Source organism: Oryzias latipes, chromosome 10 (genome assembly GCF_002234675.1).
Source record: "Oryzias latipes chromosome 10, ASM223467v1".
NCBI lineage: Eukaryota > Metazoa > Chordata > Actinopteri > Beloniformes > Adrianichthyidae > Oryzias > Oryzias latipes.
The window spans coordinates 17,303,839-17,327,667 of NC_019868.2; the positions used below are offsets into that span (position 1 = coordinate 17,303,839).

The 23,829-nt window shown below is 39.6% G+C and overlaps 2 protein-coding genes across 3 annotated transcripts; both read right to left on the bottom strand.

The window, feature by feature from the left end:
• Nucleotides 1–11,297: 11,297 nt before the first annotated feature.
• LOC101163667 (Down syndrome cell adhesion molecule homolog) lies at nucleotides 11,298–18,433 on the bottom strand. 2 transcript variants are annotated; one of them, XM_011480269.3, is made up of 15 exons: nucleotides 18,262–18,433; nucleotides 17,834–18,172; nucleotides 17,606–17,734; nucleotides 17,360–17,527; nucleotides 17,212–17,282; nucleotides 16,893–17,133; nucleotides 16,735–16,812; nucleotides 16,553–16,618; nucleotides 14,356–14,430; nucleotides 14,092–14,220; nucleotides 13,833–13,997; nucleotides 13,629–13,675; nucleotides 13,387–13,486; nucleotides 13,267–13,297; nucleotides 11,298–13,189 (listed from the first exon to the last, which is right to left on the bottom strand). In XM_011480269.3, the coding sequence occupies exons 1-15, from the start codon at nucleotides 18,302–18,304 to the stop codon at nucleotides 13,132–13,134; spliced, it is 1,740 nt and encodes a 579-aa protein (XP_011478571.1). In that variant the 5' UTR covers nucleotides 18,305–18,433; the 3' UTR covers nucleotides 11,298–13,131. The 2 variants fall into 2 exon arrangements, with proteins under 2 accessions (XP_011478571.1, XP_004073376.2); XM_004073328.4 differs by having other exon boundaries at nucleotides 13,387–13,528.
• Nucleotides 18,434–20,320: 1,887 nt separating this feature from the next.
• LOC101159681 (T-cell immunoglobulin and mucin domain-containing protein 4) lies at nucleotides 20,321–23,335 on the bottom strand. The gene is made up of 5 exons (XM_004073486.4): nucleotides 22,962–23,335; nucleotides 22,519–22,869; nucleotides 22,310–22,389; nucleotides 21,221–21,314; nucleotides 20,321–21,132 (listed from the first exon to the last, which is right to left on the bottom strand). The coding sequence occupies exons 1-5, from the start codon at nucleotides 23,026–23,028 to the stop codon at nucleotides 21,047–21,049; spliced, it is 678 nt and encodes a 225-aa protein (XP_004073534.1). The 5' UTR covers nucleotides 23,029–23,335; the 3' UTR covers nucleotides 20,321–21,046.
• Nucleotides 23,336–23,829: the final 494 nt, after the last annotated feature.

Sequence of the window (23,829 nt, forward strand, 5' to 3'; positions counted from 1 at the left end):
GTCCCTCCTCTCTTTTTGCCACCATCACTTCCCTCTTCATCTCCTTCCTTCCCTCTTCTCCCCGAGGCCCCAATTTCTTCAACAGATAAGCAGCGTATCTCTTTTTTTTATTACTTCCCTCTCCATCTCTATCCTTTTCCCTTCTTCCTTTTTTCTGGTTTTTCTTTTGCTCTGTTTAATCCCAGCCTTGCGGTGGATGCATGTCAGAAATGTAAGTCTATTGTTTAACATCCTCTTCTGAGCCTCCCAACCCACCCCAGACTAAGTCACTCCCAGGGCCACATACATATTCATCAGCTATCAAAAACAAAAGGCCGATCACACTGTTTGTCGTGTACCGCAACCAGTGCTATTCAGTTCTCTTCCTTCATTGCTGCCTCTAGCAGATTAGCGCATGTTAAACATATTTTAGATGAGCAAATCCCAAGTACTAACTGATAGACATTCAATAAGGGAGAGTTTAAACCTTGTGCAAAAGCTGCTTATGCTACTGGGTCTGAAGACCCTGTTGAGTAGAGGATGTGAGCAACTGTGATACTTGAGGCAATAATACACTAAAAGCACCACCGAAATTAATAGAAATGTGGGAAAAGAGTTGCATGAAAAGGGGTCATGCACACTGTGAGCAGTAGAGTAATCAGTCCAGTGCTCGGACGCAGTGTGCAATCCTTTGGATAATGTTCACCTCCAAATGGCTCCGGGTTCCAGGCTCTGGAGCCAGACTGATGTAAACATGGCCTAACCACACTCCGAGACGCAGTGCCAGCCTGTCCTCACCTTGCACATAAACACATAAAGTCAAAGAGGTTTCAGGGACAGACTGTACTGAACTTTACCAGAAGAAAGAAGGGGAAAAAGGAAAAGATACTTAACTTTGAGCTTGTAGGGAGCACATTTTTCGGAAAACTGTTTGTTTTCTATTGCCTTACCTTTGTTTTTTTCCCCTTGTATTGTGTTGTCATCATTTGCAGATTCTAATTGTAGTCTGTGTGCATTCAGGTGGATCTGCTTAGATTTTTTTCCTCCAACACCCCGTTGTGACAGAAACGCTGGCCTCCTCAGCGTCTGTTTGATTTATGCGTCAGGACAAATATGGGTCAAAATGAAAAAACCCAACACGGTGGCTTCCTCCTGTTTGTTCTTCATTTGCCTTTTTTCATTCTCTTTGCACTTTCTTCTTTTCAAAGCTCGTCTCTGTGAGACTATGCGTCTCTGGCGCACCAGGTTGTGAGTGTGTACGTGTGTTTGTGTGCGTCTGTTGGCATGATGAGACATGACAAGTGCCTTCATCCTCCCCTCAGACACAGCATTCCACAATGCTCCGCTACTCGCTCCGTGTGGCACGTTTTTCATCTTTCCACTGTTCGTTCTCTCCTTCTTCTCCTCTTCTCCTTGCCTTTTCCTGCTCCTCTTCTCCTCGCTCTCACAGGTGGAAAAAGGCAAATGGGGGAATGAAAGAGACAAGATTCTAATTAGAGGAGGAGGCAGAGACAAAAGCATGGGGATAACGAAGGGAAGCGACGACAACACATGTAAAACGCAAATCCCTTATCTTAGAGAGCGTTTGGGTGGGGGGGGATCTCTCATTTTTTTCCCCCCCTACAGTGAAGCGTAACAGGGAGGTTGTGTGCCTGGGAACACGAGGCGATAGGATGTGATTATGAGCACAGAGCTGACAGACAGATAGATTGGCATGCACATGTCTGTGGATATGTAAGTGTATCCCCACGGGGCCTTCAGCTCCTTTTGTTCATAGAGACCAACTTCAAAAGCTGATGCTATGTAAAAACAAGCAGACAGTTGTACTTTTAGAATTGTTTACTTATTTGGAGACAAGAGAAAATTATTTAAGAAAGTACATGTCTGTTCAAAACCTGTGAAGAAGTTTGCTAACAAGTTTGGTTGTTTTCTTTCACTATTGTGAGACTGTCAGAGAGCAATCAAAGACAAACATTCTTCCAACATTTTGCCGCTTGTCTTGAGTTCATGGGTGATGTGACAGATCTTGCGGACTTTGGCTTCTTGCCACTGCTGTGAAACTGCATTGAGGTGATGAAACTGCGGTGCTGCCGTGTCTGCAGTTCACGGAGGGATGATGGCGTCTTTGGAAAAGCTAAGACGAAATCCCACTGATGAAAGAGTCTGCAAATGTGTCTCCTTCGCCCAGGTCCCCAGGTCTTCTCAGGGAAAAGCGTGACTGTCATCTCCCAGTGCATGTGTGCATGATGTTGGGTGTTTTATGTCAAATCATTTGAACAACTCGCATAATCTCAAATGACAGTATTGCTGTATTTTGTGTACACCAGTTGAGTTGTCTGCACTGAGAAGGACATGTCCATATTGGAAGGAAACTTCTTGTTTACCACTTCTGGAAAAAAAAACTTTCTGAAGCTAAATGACCTGTTTGTTGCTTAAAGCTGGTGTTGAAAGCCAAATTTAGAAAAACTTTTTAAAAATTGCTTCTTGATCAGACCGTAAAGCACAATGGATGGATAATCTTTAAAGACAATCATAGAATTCTGATCAGCGAAAATGAATTTGGGTATAGGTCCGGTCAGTTCTGTTAAACTTTTATGCTCTACATAACAAATTAATCTTATCTGTAACAGTAAGTAAAATGCAAGGCTTTACTCTGGGCTACGGTGTGGAATGAAGAAAAAAAACTAGAGTGTTATCAAATTGGCTGTGATTGCATTTGACACAAATGACAGATGTCAATTCTTTCTCACAAATCTTGTTATGAAGTTGCAGATCTCGTGAGCCAAAGGGAGACTGAAAATAGCAGCGAGTGCTAACCTGGCAAAACCCATTTTTATGGAGTCTTCCCTGAGGTGATGCAAGACTTTAGACAAATGTCTTGTTTGTTTACCACTGAGTGGCCATCTCGCAATACGGTGGCATACGGGAACAAGCGCACAAAACACACACATAAACAGACACATTATTTTTCTGGCCCTCATAAAGTAGGTAGCAGGAATATGAGAAAATAAGAATGCATTGCTGTCAAGCTCAGATTACAGGTGGAGAGGAGATACAATGTAATTTATGATAGATAGATAGATAGATAGATAGATAGATAGATAGATAGATAGATAGATAGATAGATAGATAGATAGATAGATAGATAGATAGATAGATAGATAGATAGATAGATAGATAGATAGATAGATAGATAGATAGATAGATAGATAGATAGATAGATGGATAGATAGATGGATAGATGGATAGATAGATAGATAGATAGATAGATAGATAGATAGATAGATAGATAGATAGATAGATAGATAGATAGATAGATAGATAGATAGATAGATAGATCGATGAGGATCATAAAAAAGTGGAATGTTTGAGTCTGTGTGGTTGTGAGAGTGTACGAGTAGCAAGAAGTCTGATCCTCCCATTAATAACAGTCACTAATCCTCTGATGTGATTACCTTCCCCTCTCTGCCCCCCCCCCCCCCCCCAACTCTTTCCTCTTCCCCTCCATCTATCTGCCTTCTTGCTTCCATTCAACAGCATCAGCCACTTGTCTTCCATGGCAGCACTCAACTGGTCCAATCCCCTAAACAGATCCAAGGCTTCCACTGTGTTCAGCTGCCAGGACGATGGAGGTCTTCCAATTTGACGCCTCTTATAGCAAGAACTCGCCTCTGGGCAGGTGTCTAAAAAAGCAAAAGTCATTGGTGTTAGTGCAGTGAAGGCAACACATTTAAATAGATTAAGACCCGTGCCTGTGTTCAAAGCTCTGACACTTAATGCCGCCTGAATGAGAGGTGACGTGTGATATCTATCGCACAAGATATGGTTTTGGATGTTCAAACATTTATGGAAATATCTGGAAGCATTTGGGATTATGGGTGTGCAAAGAACTGCAACAAGCATGTCAGTATAGCTATTTCTGTCCTCAATGATTGCTGCCAAATGCAATTTTCCCCCCGCCTTTGATGAACTCGCTACATCAACCTAAAGTCATGTGTGTTTCTATGGAAACTTGGACCTATGAGAATTTTCAGAATTGCCATTTAGCTCAAAATCTGTTCAGTAGTAACATGTAATGAATGCCATTACAATGTGTTAAATTTAGATGCGCAGCCTGTTCAAATCAGTAAAAAATATGCAGATAAACTGCTGCAAAATAATTCAATCTGTGTAAGTCAAGAATAAAATGATTAGAAATTCCATGTTTGTCATTAACATGAAGGAGGGAGCACTCAAAAATAAAAATAAAACGCCTTTCAGTATTGTGCACTGACCCTGATTCATTCTGTTACAAATACAAATTGTAAACGCATTTTTAATATAATCAATATATTATTTCAGTGCCATTCATATTTACTTTATTTTTAATAATTTCTGTGGAAAAAGTTGGCTCAGTCATGTGACCTTAAACCCAAACATACAACTTTTGGAAATAAGCTTTTTTTCCACAAACACACCTGAGCTCATACTGTGTGTTTTTCTCTGAAGGTGCAATGAAAAACACAGTTGTAGTTGGTTTGCTTGATCTATCTGGAGATGTTTCCATAGTAACCGTTATGTCTGACCTTCAGACATGTGCGTTGCTTCCATCTGGCTCAGGTTGGTTAATCAGAGCACACAAACACACAAATGCTTCATCAGATCCAGTAAAAAATGAAGTACCGTGCAACTGTTTTCCAAGATAATTTGACACGTCTAATCACTTCAGATTTGGTAATTATTTGAGGAGTGTATTGTCATCTTGTTTTTATTTCAACACTGAAAGGCATGGTAAAGCTTTAATAAGATGAAAAGTTCCCCTTTGAGCTGCTGCAATGTGCAGGGGGCTGCGATTAAAAACTTGAATCAATTAGGGGCCCTTTCATCAGCAAACAGGCCATACCTCAGCACTCTTTCTTTTTGTTCCACACCAGCTCTGAGTCTCTTTTATTTCAGTCCTCCTCAATACTCTGATCTGCTCTGTTCTTTGCAACTTCACAAGGCGCTTCAGAGGGGCCAACATCTGGCTGCTCCTTAGGCCCAGGGTCGTGCATCCGTTCTGGGGTAGCAAGGCCTGTAGATCAGCCCCTCCTGCGGAGCTCAGCCTTTGGTGTATGTGTACCGTTAGAAGTCTCTATTTCCTGAATGTTGGAGCCTTGATGTGGCAGGAACCACAGTGCATGATTTATTACAGTGCTTTGTCCCCACTACTACTATTGCCATTATCATTCCCATATATTCCCTTCTCCATCTGCAGCGTCCCACCTGGAGTTTCACGTCGAACCCTACAACAGCTGACACAGCTTTGAACAGCTTACATAAGACAGGGTGGTACTGACTTTGTGAACTTTTGTCGCAGAGGAGACGGAGAAAAAACCAACTATGAATACTGTGAATGAAGTGACAAATCTGTTAGGTCAGTAATGCATGCTGTTTGTTGACAGGAGTTCAAGCAGATCAGCTGTCTCTCTTTGTGAGTTATCTTGCTGTGTATTGACTTCTAGTTTGACGTATTGTGTCAGTCGGTGGCAGCGTCATTCTCAGGAGAACCAGAGTGGGTAAGGGTGGGGGTAGTAGAGGGGTATAATTGGTTTTTGGCTGTGTGGCCAATCAAAGGGACCTCATCAAAGTCATTCAGCCAGTGCTACCCACAACCTTCCTTGCCTCTTTTCTTATGTTTACGCAAGTGCCATGCAGTGTAATCAGCAGGACGTGAGCAGAGAAGAAGATGAATGAAAAAAAAGAGGATGGAGAAGTTGGAGATGGAGGAAAACACCAGGACAGGAACAAGCACTGCTGTTTGTGTAAGGAAACCCAGACCAAGGGAACACAAAGCACAAGACATGGCAATGGCCCTAAGAGGAGACGTGTCCAGAGATGAGAGGAAGTTGCATTCAGATAGAAGGGATGTGGTGTAGCTGTGTTTACAGGTCACGCTCACACACTCTACTGCAACATTAAGCGTCAGCAGGTCTAAGTTTGTGATGGGTTACCACAGCTAACTAACAATCAGGCAATATTTACAGCAACGCAGACGATTAGTCTGTTTCTCAGGAAGTGTCGCAGTAGTTTGTCATGTCCGAAACAAGCAAATAAATGACAAAAAAAATGTGGCTTTGGTTGCTGACATTAATTAGGAAACTTGAGATGAAAAGGAAGCGGAAGTCCTTTTTTACACATATGTTCATTCACATATTCAGGGGGGTCACTAAACATAAACCTTCAGATCACTTCTTTCTTGTTATTTTCCACCTGCACATGAATTTAGGTTACATTTAGATTGTCTTTGTTTGCCTTTTTAAGTTTCTGCGTTGTTCTCACCTGGATAGTTTGTACTCACAGTTGTGCTTTTCTTTACGGATCGCTCTTATTGTCCAGGGTTTGAGTTGCACTTTTTCAGATCTTCTTTATTTTGCTGCAATCTTTCATTTTCCCCCTTTTTTAGGTGTAAAATATTTTTTTTAAACTATTTTTATTGTTTTTTTTAATTCGGTTCCTCCACAAACCACTAACCTTCACACCACATGGTCTTCCTTTGGAACTTGTAACCAAAGTGCAAATGTGAACAACTTACAAAAATTTTCAAATATTATAGATACTTTTCTCTTTTATGATCAAACATCTGATCATGAAAGGAAGACGTTTTATCGCATAACAAACATCCTATCTAATTTTAACAAAAATAATACATCTTAGAGGAGTCAGGACATTTTTGAAAACGCCCTCATCAACTAAAAATGGTCACTAATCCTGGAAATTTAAGGAAACCTGATGCTGGCTTTTGGAGAACCTTCCCTGATTTTGGTCATCTATAAAATCAAACATGTTTAACTGTGGAGTCTTCTGCCCCTCTGAAAGTCAGAAGCTTTCAAAGGTAGTGTTTGTGCGTTTAATGGCCTGGTCTGCAGGCAGGCCGACACAGCACCTGGACTCCTCTACTACAAAGCCACACTTTTGTAATTGATGCAATATGCAGCATCATATTGCTAAAAGATGCAAGCCCTTACTCAAAAGTGCTTTCCTGGTTGGGAGCCTATGCTGCTCTAAAACCTGTATCCACCTTTCAGAATTAATGCCTGGAGTTGTTTGATCAAAAAGTAGTGTAACCATCTGCCAAGTGATTAGCTGGTGGTTCATTTCCCGGTCTTTATGATCAATACGTTCCAGATCAAGAGACATGATCCCTGATGTACTTGTTAAGTTTTTTCTGCCAAGTGGCGTAATGTCTTAATTTTTCCTTGTCATGTTTAAAGGCCATCTGTGGTTCCAGAATGGATATCAAACCTTCAGGATTTAGTCAACTTTAGCCCCAATAATTTAACAGCAGCACTGCATCATGTTCATGACATGGCTTTATTCTGGGGCAGCTGTGGTGCAGAGGTAGAGTGGTCAACTTCTGATCAGAAGTTCGCATGTTCAGTTCCCACCTTGCCCATTCATCCCCAAACTGCACTTGGTGGTTATTGGTTGATCCACCGTTATGCAGCGAGACAAGGGAATATGTGTGTGCATGGGGACTGAGTGGAAGGTCCAAAGCGCTTTACAAAGGTATATCCACACCGGGCATGTGTGGCACGTTTAAGAACGCATTGTCTGCTGTTTTTTTAACCCGCTTTTAGCATACTGTGTTCAAAGTCGACTGTTCCACTCAATTCTAGCAATTCAATTCAAGCTCACAGTTGAAAGAGACTTGGTGCGGAATGTTGAAGCGGTGTAAATCTTGCTCCAGGTCTTTTTTTTCTCTGCTCTTTTTCGATTTATGAAATACATGGTATCATGTATCTTTGGCCTGGCACAAAATGCAACTATTAATTTCACTTTCAAGATCAATTTTCAAAAGGCTGGCACTTCCATGTTTTGAAATAGACACTACATTTTACATCACAACCAAATCTGAATCCCTGTTTGGTCAAAGTTTGCATGGTTTTTAATTTTTAGCGCAGGTTCAATTGCCATGTGTTTTGTAAAAAGAGCTCTAAAACAGACTTAAAAATTTGTTTAGCGATGCACGGATATGAGAGTTTTTAGCTCAGAAAACACAAAACGCACATTTATGCGTGTTTACATTGACTTTTCATTGAAAGAAGATAAGCTTTATTACAGACTCAAGGTCCATTTGCCACAAATACACAAAACATATAAAAGACTTAAGGATAAAAAGAAAACACTCAAACAAGCATAAGAACAATGACATGAAAAGTATAAATAAAAATAAAAAAACAATGTCATAAAATTATAAAAATCAATGACATAGAAATGTAAAAACAATGACATAACAGTAAAATAACCAGGTATCACAGACTTAATAAAAATACTAAAACTGCTGACTTAAAAAAAAAAACTTAAAAGTTTAAAAAAGACAACCGTACCAAAACCTCCAAATAGGGGATTGGTATCTAAAGGTGCTATTTTTTACATTGGTGAGAGTTAAAATGATGTCATTATTTGAAGCAGTAAGACAATAAAGAAGACCATAGATAAAATGTCTTAATAAAGCTTGGAGAGTATTAACTTTAGCACCAGCAAACAAACTGTTTGTGCTGCACCACAGAGGCTGTTTTAATAAAATCCTTAGGGCATCATTATAGGCTACTTGTAGCTTCCTCATGATGGATGCCCTACAATTTGTCCACAGGTGGGCAGTATACAAAGGTGTGCAGTAAGTTTTGAATAAAAGAATTTTAAGATTGTCCGAGCATAAATAAAACCTGTGTGCAAGCGTGTTTGCCTGATCATATAAAATACACCGTTGTCTGTGGATATCATCATCATCTGTAAGCTTTAGTTGATGATAAGACCAGGATATTTGACTTTGTGACAGACAGCAAGCTCAGAATCAGAAAGTTTATTAGCAGGAAAATTCAATGCAACATCATCCCAAATCATGACAGCACTTTTACTGGAATTATATAAAACACCATTTGCCATGGAGGGGTGTATGTAGCTTGAACGTAGCATAAGAAGGTGAAAAAGCACTATACATACACGCCATTTACCATTTAGTCTGGAATGGTTACTGAATTGAGAGATTCTTTAAAAGCAACAATCAGTGAAGTTTGTAGTGTGTTGCTTAAAAACAACACACTACAAAAAGGCTAAATTAAGTAACCTTAAATAGTACTTTACTACTTTCTTAAAAGGCCCAAATCTCTGGCAACACTGGTACCAACCTAAAACCACCAGGACCCATGAGGGCTTCAGTGTCTTTTCTAAGGACACTTTGTGTCATGGTTTGGGTTTCTTTTTATTAGTTTTTTGCTTCCATTGTGTCACCGTCATGATTTGAGTTCTGCTTCCTGTTTTATTCTGAAAGGTTTCCGGTTTGGTCATGCTTTTGAGTTTCACCTCCCTGGTCCCAATCTCTCCTGATCATGTTGACCTGTGTCTTGTCTCTCCTGTCTGTATTTAAGTCTTGTCTCTGCCTTCCTCTTGTGCTGGTCCATTGAGGTCTCTTCCCTGGCTGTCATGGTCATGTCCATGGCCGTCTTTTGCCCTGGTTAGCCTACAGTGAGTTTTAGTTTCCCTGCTTAGCAGCGCCTTTTGTTTGTGAATAAACCCCTTGCCCTGGGACCGTGTGCCTCCCGTCTCTGCATTTTGGGTCCGTTATGATCACCAGCCCTCCCTTCCTGACACTTTGACACATGGGTGCAGGGCTGGAATCAAACCTGCGAACTTCCAATCTTCATAGGTTGATCGCTCTACCTCTGCACCATGGCTGCCCATGTCCCAAATAAAAAACATCCAACACTTATTTTATTTCTCCAATTTGTGTAATGATCTGATATATTGAACAAGTTAATTAGAATGTATTTACCTTTAGAAATACCACTGTAAAAGGTTAGAATTATTATAAAACAGAAATTTAACCACTTAATTTTTTGTGTGCAAATTTCTTTATTTTTCGTTGTTGCTTGATCTTTTTCCCCATTGATGGAAATATTTGCATGTTGTTCTGTGTTTTCTTTTTTTACACTTATTTCTTTGACCAAAAAGCACTGTTTTTTTCCTAGTTAAAACTGTCCCACTTTTCATGTTTGGTATTTTCTTTTTATTTATTTGTGAATGTGCAGTCTAATTTTATTAATACTTTCCATGTGTCACAGATTTTTCACAACTTATGTATTACTTGATTGAAAAGAATGTTTCTATATGTATCGCAAGAACCGATCAAAAGTTATGGGTAAAAAAGTGATGGTAAAGAAACTAAATTTGCCAAATTAACTTGTGCAAATTTGCATTATAAAGAACATAAAAATGTGTCAGAATTTCAGCATAAAACCATTTCTGCCCTCAAATTTAGTCAAAATTCTTACTTTGATGTTTGTGTATTTACACAAATTGCTCCGAGTTTAACCAAAAAAACTGTCACTTACAAAGAGGGAGCTGTCGTCTTACAATACTCCTCTGTCAGGTATTTTTGGGTCACAACTGATCAGAACCAGAACAACAACCTGCCTCTGCATGTAAAAAGAGAGATGCGGGAAACTAGCAACACTAGCACATTTGTGAGCCTTTCTTTTGCACATAAAAACTGATCCCTGCTGTGCTTTGCGGTCCCCACTGAGACGCCTGGATTCAACATTAGTGAGGAGACTCCTTCACAGGCGGCTGCCACAAAGCTCCACAAGGTATCAGATCTCCTTCTCTTTCTCCTTTCTTCAATTAGGACTATTAAGAGATTTACAGCACAGATGGATGGAAATCCATCTGGCTGCAGTATGTCCCCCAGAGGACAGCTCCATTGATCAAGATCAGCGTGGTTGAAGAGGATGACATTGGCTGACAGACAGCACTCTGCTGCCCTCTTGTGCTGTAGAGTGGAAGCACAGGGTCTTTGTGATGGAGGAGGTGGAAACTGAACGTGACAGATTTAGGTGTGTGTGTTTGTGGCGGGGATGAGGTGGAAATGGGAATGTCTCAACTTATATGTGTTTGTCATACAGCTGAACAGCTTCTTGGTAAAACCATTGTTCTATTTTTGCCTTTAATCAAGAAATATAATCAAATCAAAATCTAACTTTATGAAAAAAATGTTTCTCGTGCTTGTGTAGCTCAAAGGGATTTACAATTAAGAACAAAAACAGACAAAAAATAAATGATAAATACATTAAAAAAAAGAAATACACAGCCCACCCTTTACGCTCCCCCCTCCCTCCATTAACACACTTAATTCATGACCCCCCGCACGATAAATGCTTATGAAAATAAATTCTAAATGGAACTTAAGGCTTGGCTATGCAGTGAAGAAACAGTATTTTGGGACTCTCTTCATTCCAGGAGCCAGCTCAGCCAGAGGAACATCGCCACAGTGCTCACCCAGACAGAAAAAACAAACAAAAAAAAATAACCTTATTTTTATTTTTTGTTTTAAGATTAACTCATTGATAATACAATTGCTGACATGAAATAATCTGATTTGGTAGGTGAAATAAAAAATTAATTTCTTACATAAATAGATATAAAAGATTTCTTTTTAAAAAAAAATGTTGACATCATTGACATTAAATGAGTATATACTCACCGGCCACTTTATTAGGTACACCTTACTAGTACCGCATTATACTCCTAATTTTCTTCACAACTGCCTTGATCCTTTGTGTCGTAGATTCAACAAGTTACTGGAAACATTCCTCAGAGAGTTTGGTCCACATTGACATGACAGCATCACACAGTTGCTGCATATCTATCGGCTGCACATCTATGATTCCAATCTCTGGTTCCACCACATCTCTAAGGTTCTCTATTGGGTTGAGATCTGGTGACTGTGGAGAACATTTGAGTCCAGTGAACTCATTGTCATGTTCAAAAAACCAGTCTGAGATGAATCCAGCTTTATGACATCCTGCTGGAAGTAGCCATCAGAAGATGGTTCACTGTGGTCAGAAAGGGATGGACTTGGTCAGCAATAACTCAGTTAGGCTGTGGTGTTGGAACCATGCTTGATTGGTACTAAGGGTGCCAAGAAAATATCCCCCACACCATTATACCACCAGCAGCCTGAATCTTTGATACAAGGCAGGATGGATCTATGCTTTCATGTTGCTGATGCCAAATTCTGACCCTACTATCTGAATGTTGCAGCAGAAATGGAGACTCATCAGACCAGACAAGACTTTTCCAATCCACTATTGGTGAGCCTGTGTGAATTATAGCCTCAGTTTCCTGTTCTAAGCTGGCAGGAGGGACACCCGGTGTGGTCTTCTGCTGCTGTGAGTTTCAGACCATTCTCTGCAAACCCTAGAAATGGTTGTGGGTGAAAATCCCACTAGATCAGCAGTTTCTGAAATCCTCAGACCAGCCCGTCTGGCACCAACAACCATGCAGCTTTCAGAGTCACTTCAGTTACCTTTCTTCTCCCTTCTTATGCTCGATTTGAACTGCAGATCATCTTGACCACGTCTACATGCCTAAATGCATCGAGTTGCTGCCATGTGATTGGCTGATTCGAAACTTGTGTGAACAAGCAGTTGGAGGTGCCTAAAAAATAGCTACTTAGTGTATAATTCTGTGAAAGGTGCAAAACAGTTTACGTGGTTAGTCATTTTTTGTGGTTTACATACTTGTCTTTTTAATAAAGTCGTTTTTATGACCGGCAAATGGTGTTAAAACAGATATTAGCCAGCTAAGAATACTTCCAGGATGTTCTTTCATATTTTGATTCATATATTGCAACTTCTAAAGCCATTATTAACAATTTTATGTCATTGGTACATTTCTATTACAGAAAGAAAGCATTGAGATATCAGTAGAGAATTTTGGAAGATTTCTTGGCTTTTTTTAAATTTCAAAAAATAAAATTAGTTTTACAAGTTTCTGATTTTGTATGGTGTTGGGACCTTCAAGCCAAGGAACAAACAAATCAATTTGCTCAAACTCCACACATATTTTCTCAGAAAATCTTTAACCTTTTAAGGACAAATCGGTGATTAAAATGAAAGTTTTCCAAACAGATTTCCATTTATGAACATGAAAGCATGCTGTTGTATATTGAAACTTTACACTAAATGCTTCACGTAAAAAAAAGCTTATTTTATTTGCCGTTTTAGCTGTTCTTTGCTTCACAAATGCATTAAAATATTTTTTCTGACTTTTCTAGTGTAACCTTGAAATTTAATGCATTTTGAAGGTTTTGCCGATTTTTCACTGGTCTGTCAATCGGAAAAACCTGGAGTTTCACAGCTCTTGAAGTGGCTCTGCGTGTCTGTAGCGAATCGCTCCATTGGTAAGCCACCTGCAGACAAGAGGCAAACACGTCAGTGTGAAGCCACACTGAAGTTCTCCGTATAAACACTTAAACCAAACCCTCACAGGTTCAGGCTGTCCGTCTTCTGTCTGATTCCTGTGAGGGGAGAGAGTGCGAGCATCATAAAAATGAGGAGGACATTTCCACATCTGTGTATAAGAAGTAACGCTGTGGGGAACACTCACGGCGCAACTGCCAAATGGTTGCCATGGCACCGATCAGCACCAGCACCACAGGCACAACGATGGCAGCTGGGTGAACACTACGAACCTCCTCAGTAGGCAACTGAAGACGATGCACATGTGGTTTAGTTGCTGTGCTGCACAACTTAATGTACCAGAGAGAATATAAAATATTTTGCTGCAAGTTAGGTTTATTTTACATAAATCCGCATAAAACATTTGAACTGCCTCAGTTTGAAACTTACAAAATCCTCAGTTTGAGTTGAGGTTATGAGAGCGTCCAAGGGATGACCTGCAGAGAAACCAAAAAAGAAGAGGATTGGTGCTTAAAAAACACTTTTATGTGCAGATAAAGATTCTGTTATGCTTTGGCTTACACACTTTTCTGGAAATGTTAAGGAAAAACCATCATCTGCCTCATAACAGGTAAAAAAGACAGAAAGCAGCACCTGCTTCTCCAGTGGTGATTGTGAGGACATTGCTGGCTTTGCTCTTGCCCACGCTGCTCTTTGCAAACATGCGGAGATTGTAGGTTGAAGGATTTATCTCAATTATTGTGGCTTCTGTCTGGTTGGGGCCAAAGTCTACAACAGCCTTCGTATAATCCCAAGAAGCTGCAGAGGAAAAATGCATTTTTTATCAAGCTGCCAAAAATCAAACAATGTATTACAGAAAATATGCCATTGTTCCTCTGGATTTGTCTCTAACCGTTGGCTGCTTTGTACTCCAAGCAGTAGCCAGTGATGGGCCTGTCACCTTCCAAACCAGGAGTCCAAGAAAGAGAAAAGGTATTGTCTTTCACCTCCTTCACCTCAACTACTGGTGGATCTGGGTGAACTATGACATGTGGGGGGTCATTAAATCAGACTGTTTTTTCAGAAAACTAATATAATAATTATGTGAATCATTATTATCTTGTTTTTAAAGCTTTTCATTTGACTAAGAGTGAAGAAAAACAAAACGTAAAAGTACCTGACATTATTGTCAAGGTGGTTTGATCCCAAAAACTGGACGATGAAAAAGCCTCAGCTGTGGAGGATGGAAGAGCTTAAAAGAAAATCAAAGATTTAGTGCAAAATTGTCATTCTGCAGAGATGCAATACATTTTTGAGTCTTATAAATCATTACAGTATTTATGTTCATACCTGTATTTGTATTATTATGTATTTCAGACTGTCTAAAACAGAGGTGTCCAAACTTTTTCCAAAGAAAGCCAGATTTGTAAGGTGTAAATGTCTGAGGGCCAGCCATTTGGCTGCATTCTTTAAACCAGTGACGTGCAGTTAGGGGAGGCAGGCGAGACTATGCCTCACATGCAAAATATAGCTTAAAAAATACATACATTAAACAAGATGAATATTATTTTTATTTACTAAAATAAAAAATTAGATTTTATTTTTTAGACATGCCTATTCTATGATTACTTTTTTTGGTTAAAAAAATAGTTGCAAATTTATTACATTTCCTGTTGAAATACACGAGAAAGTGGCAGGTGAGGCACTGAGCATCTGTGGCTCCCGTGCACCCAGACTGAGCAGCAGCTTTCACATGCACTTTTACTAATTATGTCTTTCTATCATCAAAAAAGACACTTTATTTTTTAATGTCCTCATTTGCTTATTTGTCTGATTACATTGGTGCCAGTTTGTAACTCATTTAGTCTTTTTCATCCACTAAAAATGCACATTAGAAATGAAATAGGTGCAAGTACGTATGCCTTCAGGCAGAGGGCGCTGGTGATTCCAGAGAATGTGACACCGCAGCTAAAGAATAACAGAAGTAGTGGTAACAAGTCAAGTGCAGCCGTTCAGTTATTCTTTAATAATGTTTAGCATCATTTTCTAAATGGAGAATTACGCGTCTAAACTCTGGAATTTGTGGAGACACGTCACCGGCAGTGATCTCCATTGAGACAGAGACTTTTAAAACTGAAGAAAGCAAAGGAACTCTTCTGCAAACAGGTCATCCATGTGTTTCTGGAGGAGCTGCGGCAGGGACTTCATTAAGTAAAAGTAAGTCAATAATAACAATGTTTTGTAAACGCAAGAAAAGTGTAGAAATGTAATTTTAAACAACACACTTTAACTATTGCCAGTCGAATGGTGAATACGCTACTCTGTAGGGTTCATATGTTTGGAAATCTGACTGATGACATCACAGCCTCACCAGCCGTGAACCTCACCGCACGTCAATGCGTTCAACCAGTATATCATTACATATAAATTAACAATTAATGGAATTTTTGTTTTTTCAATGGAATACTTATTACTCTCATAAAACAGATTACATCTAAATGACTGTGAATTTCTGATTCGAAGACCAGAAATAAAATGAAGAAAATTCTGTCTGGAAAAAAACCTTGAAAAAATATTACATATTGTTATAATTATATATTATTAAAATTAAATGTTTACTGTAAACTTTTAACCCTCGTGCTATCATAGGCACTTTGACATTGGAAGTTGGGTCATCTAAACCCCACATATTGATGCGCTGAACCTTTTTTCTTCAATGATTTGTGATCCTCACTGGTGTCCATGGATTATATGAAATCCTCCTCCCCTTTATTCACCTTTGTCATGGTAGGGAGAACATGTCAATGGTCATCTTGACCCCATAGGATAGCACAAGGGTTAAATTTAAATAATATGAACACAAATAGTTATCTAATTCAGAAGTACAAACCATTTTGGTTTTTGGTCATAGAAACAAATTCATTTCTTATTCTCGCCCTTAAGGCTCTCAAGGTTAAGTAACTACAGGTTGTTGCCACAAGTTTACAACAGCTTATCATGTCATTCAATCAATCAAAATCGAGAAATCGTACACTCAGTTTTTAAAAAGTGCTATTGATTTCCCCTGGACCAGTGAAAATATGAATGCAGGCTCCTTTTGGCCCACATTTGGACATGCCTGGTCTAAAAGTCAGTTAAAAATGTGTGCAAGACCGACAATGTTGGTGCTCAAAGCTAGAGATTCCCTAATAAATGACACATTTCTAACTTTTCAACATTGAAACCTTTTATTATCACCAAATATGTATAATCAGACATTTTTCTGTGAGTGGAAAAGGTATAAAATAAAAAGTATCACTGTTGTAAAAGTGTTCTTTTATTCTAAAACACCATTGTCTTAAGAATTAATAACATAAGAAATGACCATAGTTTACCTGGAATGATAGTTGTTGTGGTTACTTTCCAAATATTGGACGCAGAAGTGGTCTCAGTTTTCTGCACTTTTATGACACAAAGCCAAATAGTTATTTCTCGTCATTTAAAGTTTTTTTTTCACATTATTTTGTCAAAAAATCAACTGAAAAAATGTTGGTTTCATATCCTTACATACACATACCTGGTCTGCGATCTGTGTGAGAAATCCAATGTATCACAACATTTGGGGAGGATGAACTGATTGTTGTCGTTTCAGGAACTAGAAAAAAATGAGAATATTATCTACTGTCAAAATTGAATGTATTTCTTGCTGTAAGGGTCTTCAGGTAACCCTCCTACCCTCTTCCAGAGTGGAGCAGAGGGGTGCGTTTGAGGCAGGTCCCATCCCTGCATTGGTCTTGGCCTGCACCAGCACGCCATACTGAGTCGAAGGCTTGAGGTTCTCAAGGACGATACTCTCTACAGTTGGCGGCACGCTTACATGCTGCCACTTTTGAAACTGTTTCCACACAGGGTCATACGCTCTGTAGTTAACGCTGTAACCCCGCAGAACCCCGTTTATAAGATCCGCTCGTGGAGGCTGGTCAAGAGAAAGCAATCGCCACAAATCAATTTTATCCTTTGAATAGTTTTGATTATTTGAACACTAGAACTTTACCTTCCAAGACACTCTGATCGTGTGAGAAGTGAGAGCTTCAAGTCGCATGTCCTCTGGGGGGCCCTCAGGTGCTGCAGACAACTTGAACTTTAGAATTTTTGCCACACATCTTTACTAAATTGTTTTTTTAATGGAAAACAGCATTTACCTGCTTCTTTAGTTGTGAGGATCAAAACGTTGCTTCCATCACTCATTCCCACACTGTTGACAGCAAACATGCGGATGTTATAGGTCTTCCAAGGACGCAAATCCACCAAAGTGGCCTGAGTTAGATGTGGGTGTGTGATTTCCGTTCTTATAGCTGAATCCCAGGATGCTGTGAGACAGAGATTCACAAAGAGGCTCCAAACCGAAGGTTTGATACCACAGAGTCAAACAATAGTGCCGATTTTACCATATTTGTTCTTCAAATCAATAATGTAGGCCGAAATGGCTCTGCCACCATCAAACCCTGAAGTCCAGCTGACAGTGATGGTTCGCTCCCTCACCTCTCTTGATTCAAGTTTCAAAGGAAAAGGACGCCCTAAAATAAGAAAACAGAAAGAATTGATTTAAGTTTTTAAAATTATAGGGGCTGAGCTGTTTTATTTTTTCTTTTTTTTATCGTGAGCAGCAGCAGTACCTGGTTTCACTGTGAGCGTCACCTCCTGTTTCTGATCATTGAACCAGCCTGGTATATCCACACGGCAGCCGTATATGCCAGAGTCAGCCTCCACAGCCTGCAGGATGGTGAGCGACACATCCCCCTGACCTAGATTGCCCCGCAGCACGTATCGCTCTGACAACCTGCTAACCACTGACGTCCCATCTGCCTTGATCACCTGGTTCCCACAGCCACTGTTGGGAATGGCCCCCCGGCCCCAGCACACCGACAGCGGTCCATAATACTTTGCATCATAGGTGCACGTCAAAACAACGGTTGTTCCCACGGTGGTTATCACACTGCCCGCAGACGGGAAATCTGAAAGAAAAAGAAAAAATGTTAGAGAAAACTTGTTCGTTAAACAGGACTTAACAAAAATTAAGTTAATCTCCTGTAATGTATCCAACCTGTGAGCAGACAGAAGAGAAGAGTCAAGTGCCTGATCTCCATAATCTCACAATTCTCTGAAGGATCTGTTCATCCACTGACCGACACGATCAGTGACCACAGTGCAGATTGAGGTTTAAAACCTTCCTAAATCACATGACTCTGTCCTTGATGTGCTCACACAAACAACTTCTGCTGGAAGAAGAGGAATGCAGAAAAGGACTGTTTCCTTTTCTGTGGTTTTGGTTCCTTTTACTAAAATACTGTTTCATTCTGGTGATAGATATGGAGCAGCTCGGCCTTGTTTCTGTTGCTTCTTCACATGGTTCAGTTATTAATGGTAAAAAGTGAGCATTTTATATTCTGCTAAAGACCTGTCCAGCATCAAGTGAGCACAAACAAGTTTGGGTTGTAAATATATCTTGATCTTAAATATGTCCCCTAATTTTGAAAGGTCAGTTTGCTGAAGGGGCATGAACTTGCTTCTTAGACTGCTGAGTAAACATGTGGGTGTTTTGTAACTTCCTCTGCTCAAAGATGACCCTCAGGTTTATCATGACAAAAAAAAAGTATATACTTTGAGAGAGTCTGTACCAATTTAATTATTTTTAAACGTTTTAAACCATTCCTTAAATGAATAAGGTCTGTTTAGGCTGAACAGATTTTGAAGGACACCATGTTTTCATAACAGCTTTTTGTGTCCATGTGTTAGAATGAATAATAAGAAGAACAATAGCCCAAACGCGACAGAGTATATATCTAACTTTATCACAAATGTATTGGCTAAATTTCACTTTGACATGCATCAAAGCAATAAATAACACAAAGAGGAAAGCTAAAATGATGACATAAGTTTACATGTGAACAGAAACTAGAAGAAAAACAATAAGAAAAATGTTTTTTTCCACGGAAGTGAAATTAGCGGGATGCACGGTCATGTCATGGTTAGCCTCAAGAAAAGGCCCTGGTTAGAATAATCCTGGTTGGGTCTTTTCTGGGTGGAGTTTGCATGTTCTCTCCATGGGTGAGTGGGTTTTCTCCGGGTACCACAGTGCATAGATTTACATTGTGGATCAATTGGTGATAATCAACTGTTAGTGTATGTGGTTGTCCGCCTCTGGCCTGGCGACACATCCAGAGTTTACCCAACAGTAACTCTGATAAACTCCAGCAACCCCATGATCCAGAAAGGGATTAGAAGGGTTTAGTAAATAGGATAAAAGGCCACAATATATTTTTCAAAATAGGTTCCAAAATAGTGCTGTATTTCTTAGGGGCTTTTGAGAATTTGCTGTGGTTTTGGATGATGAAGGTCTTCCCATTTCTTAGAAAGAGAAGAAATAAGATTGAAAGGGAAATAAAATAAAATAAAATGTGTTCTTCTCTTGAAACAAACTCTTTGTTGCAATGTAATACTTTTTTTTTTTTTAAATGTGGCTTTCAGTATTTTCCATGTGTCATTGACACGCAGAGTTATGTGTTTTCAAAGCGGTATGTGAATGCAGGTCATTTACCATGCAAGCCTGACTGCTTAGGTTTCACTTTTTATTGTTTCTAAACTGCACTGAGCTGCTTTCAGATGAAAGTTTCCCTCTGCGATGTCTCGGAATAAAGAGGATGTTTTCTGGTTTATTTCTCCATTTCATGAACGTCTTTAATTTTGGCTCAGATAAGGGGGAAACAACACAACACTTTAAATGTTTATTAAAATTTTATCAACATTTTTCTAAACAGGAGAAAATAGAAAATAATTTTTTTTTTCGTAAAATCCGGTTAACTAAGAAAACTGAAGTTTTTTTTATTTAAAAGCTGTCCGCTTTCTTCATCAGACTGATGAGGATGAGTGTGAAATCTTTCTGAAATCAACATTTGAAACTGTCTATAAATATTCAAATTAAGTCAGTTGTTTAAAACATACTATCTAAATCCCACATTTTACAAGCAATGGAAAAGTCAACCATCATTGAGTCCTTGGGCCAGACACTTCACCCTCCTTGCCTCCAGTGTGGCCTCCACTGGTGTGTGAATGGCTATGAACGTCCCGGTGATGGTCAGAGGGGCCGTAGGCGCGTCCTGGCATCAACCCCTCTGTCAGTCTGCCCCAGGGCAGCTGTGGCTACATCAGTAGCTACCGTCACCAAGTATGAATGAGGAGTGAATGAATAATGGACACATCGCAAACGCTTTGAACGTTTGGAAAAGTTCAGATAAATCCAACCCAATATAATTATTTAACACTAAAGGAAAAAGTAACTTCAAATCAATTTTCATTGGAATATTTAAAGTTACAGAAGGAAACGTTTGTTTTTCTCACTAGTCTGGAAATTTTCAATGACCTTATCAAAAAACTCAATACTTTTCTCTCCATTTTATACCACATTAGAAAAACACAACAAATGCCGACATGTGTCAGCCTAAAACAGCTTCCGAAGATCTACGCACAGTGTTCCAACACAGAACAGTGGGACCCATGCGTTTCTATAGCTATTTTTGCAGATGATATATTTTTAAACAAGCCCTGCTCCAGCAGGTGGCAATGTCCACTCAAATACAAAAATGAAGCAGTGTTCCCATCAGCAGACTATTTCCTTTTGTTCTGATATGAATTTGCCTCTTTCATATAATCTAAAATTTTTGACACTAATTGGCTTTCATCTGTAATCTACCGTAGTCATTTTGTCCTTTTACTGTAAATTTCAAAGATATGATGAGAAAATAAGGAGATAAGTAGGACTTTGAAACCTATCAGGACTTGTAGAGAGCTTCTTCACAGGAATAATTCAGGTTTACTCCTAGTCCTAAAAATCAGGTGGTCATGAGGATGCTTTCATAGACGTTCTCAGATGTGACAGAGGTACGTGAACATTTCTCTGTCAATGGCATCCTCCTTCCTGTTTAAAAAAAAAAGAAAGTTGTAAGGAAAAAAAGCAAAATTTATCCGACACATTAAAAATATTCTTACGGCAAATTTTGACGTACTTATCAAGACCACAAGGATTAGGATAACAGGAAGGAAGACAATGGCAGCCATTTTTCCAATATAACACAGGTCCAGGTGTGTCAACACTTTTTTCTGCAACAAAGTGACACATATATTCTGAATAAATGTTGCATCCATTGACATATATCGTATATATCAGAGTTTACAATCAGAGTGTAGTTTGTGTGGGCATCTCACAGGTATCTTATGAGCACTTACGTATCACCCACACACCTCATGCGTGCAGCATTTAAGCGCATTTAGTAAGAAGCCAGTGTGCCATCTCACTAATGGTAAATGACGTATACTTGTATAGCGCTTTCTACCGTCTTCGACGGCCCAAAGCGCTTTAGTCACAAACCCATTCACACACACAATCACATTCACACACTGGTGACGGCTCCGCTGCCAAACACTGGCGCCAACCTTCCACCAGAGGCAAGGTGGGGTTCAGTGTCTTGCCCAAGGACACTTTGACACATTTTCTAAACCCACTTTATTCCCGTTTGGGATCACGGGAATGCTCAAGCCATCTCAGCTATTGTAGGGCAAAGTCAAGGAACACCATAGACAGTTCATGAGACCAATGCAGATAATTAGTTTCCTCTGGACCAAATGTTCAAGTCTGAGAAATGTTTCCTTTCACTCAGTTATTAATTACTTGGGATTCAGATCAAACCTGCTAGCTCAATTAACACAAGTTACCTCTTACCTAACGACAAGTAATCACGATAACCAACAACTAGTTAGCTTGTTAGTTATCATAATAAATGTCAGTCTTGAAGACAGAATTGACAAAAAGGGTAGAGAGAGAGATGCAATGATTGATGAAATGAAGGTAAGTCAATAAAGAGGCAGACATGTCCAAGAAGAGAAGTCAGTATAGACAAACCTGATTACACAGCAGGCTTAGGCTTATTGGTAAAGTCTTTCACCACAAGGAAAGATGAGAATAGAATGAAAAGAGGTAGAAATACAATTTAGCACGGCAGTTAACACATCAAATTAGTAAGAAACTGCCCAGTTTAACAAACAATTTCCACAGAAGACAGCTTGCTACTTCCTGTTTAAATATGAAGCCTTCATACCTGATTTGTGTCAGCTTTAATCTTCTCTACTTTTGTTTCAATAATTGGAACAGTTATGGAGGCAAGTTCTGTCCACATTTCTGTAGTGGGATGGGAAAAAAAACACATTTTGATGACTGACGCAAAATGTGTCATAATTTGAAACAGCAGAATGATCTTTTGATCTAATGACCTTTTTTACTTAAAGATTGCTTTCAAAGAAGCATTACCTTCTTTCATTGTGAGATGTATGTTGATTTTAATGTCGTTAAACCACCCAGGAACCTCCACTCTGCAGCCATACACTCCAGCATCGATCCTTTGAGCATTCACAATGGTCAGGGAGACGTCTCCCTCCATCACCCGACCCAGCAGCTGGTACTTGGGCGACTGTCTGAAGAGCACAGCATTCCCCCGGGAGGACAGTATGGGATTGGAGCATTTGGTCAGCGGCACCCTACTCTGTCCCCAGCAGACACTAAGGATGCCGAGTGTTTGGGCGTCATACAAGCAGGGTAAAGTGATGTTGTGCCCTGTGAAACCAGTGACTTTTGGGGTGTCAAAAGTAACCGGGAAAACATCTGTTCAAAAGACAAACAGTACAGTTTAGGCATCAAAACCCTGAATACAGCTCTTGGCCAACTGACAGAAAAAGAACTAAGTATCGACTTACCTTCGATAAGGACGAAGAAGAGAAAATAAGAAAGTCCATACATGAGTGCAGGATTCTGTTGAAGCATGTCCTGAATTGAGAAAATTCTCAATTTTGTCTCCCACACACTGTGCAGAGCAGATTGTGCATCTCTGAAGGCTTAACTTCCCATTTTAAAAAAACAGGAAGGAAATCAATACAGTCCTGTCTTCATTTGGATTTCAGTTTGGGTGATGTTTATTTAGCCTAAAATGTTTCCCATCTTCAACAGTTAGCCGAATGTGAGTCCATTTAAACTTTTGACTTTCTGTGCCTCTGAAGACAAATAAGTTTAGAAGCGTAAAGTAGGGCAATATCAGCTCAGGATTCAAGTTTAAATGTAAGGGATAATTCAATTTAATAGGAAATGTGAAACATGTCATTTTTAACATTTTTTTTAGCTTTACAGTGTTCCTCCACTTATTCGAGTTTCACGTATTCGCAGATTTGTTTTCAGTCTCGTGCTCCTCCAGTTCATCACAAAAGCTGGGATAACTCAAGACGCTTGTATGAGACATTTGCGTCCGAAGGATGTGATGCGGGAAATTCTTAAGAGGGGAGCAGTAATGAAGAGCACGCCGCCCCATTGGCTTCTTTGCCAGCTGCTAAAGAATATTTCACAGCGAGCATGTGCTGGTTCCACTGGTTCCTGAATTGCAACCAACCAAAGTTTTTGCTCCTGCATGGAGATATGGCATCAGCTGACTCAGAAGGCTGGGAAATATCCTGATATGCAAAGGAAGATAATCATGGAGAATAATTATCATCCAGGGCAGGTGTTTAATATGGATGAAACTGTGGAAGAACATGCCCTCTCGCACTCGCCTGTGGAGGCACGGGCTGCTGACTT

Coding starts and splice junctions, on each gene's coding strand:
- LOC101159681 (XM_004073486.4), bottom strand. CDS start 23,028: ATGCTTCAACAGAATCCTGCACTCATGTATGGACTTTCTTATTTTCTC. Junction 22,390..22,518: donor ACATCTCACAATGAAAGAAG/GTAATGCTTCTT, acceptor ATCCCACTACAG/AAATGTGGACAGAACTTGCC. Junction 21,133..21,220: donor AATCCTTGTGGTCTTGATAA/GTACGTCAAAAT, acceptor TTTTTTAAACAG/GAAGGAGGATGCCATTGACA.
- LOC101163667 (XM_004073328.4), bottom strand. CDS start 18,304: ATGGAGATCAGGCACTTGACTCTTCTCTTCTGTCTGCTCACAG. Junction 18,173..18,261: donor TCTCTTCTGTCTGCTCACAG/GTTGGATACATT, acceptor TTTTTCTTTCAG/ATTTCCCGTCTGCGGGCAGT. Junction 16,813..16,892: donor CTGCTCCACTCTGGAAGAGG/GTAGGAGGGTTA, acceptor ATTTTTTTCTAG/TTCCTGAAACGACAACAATC.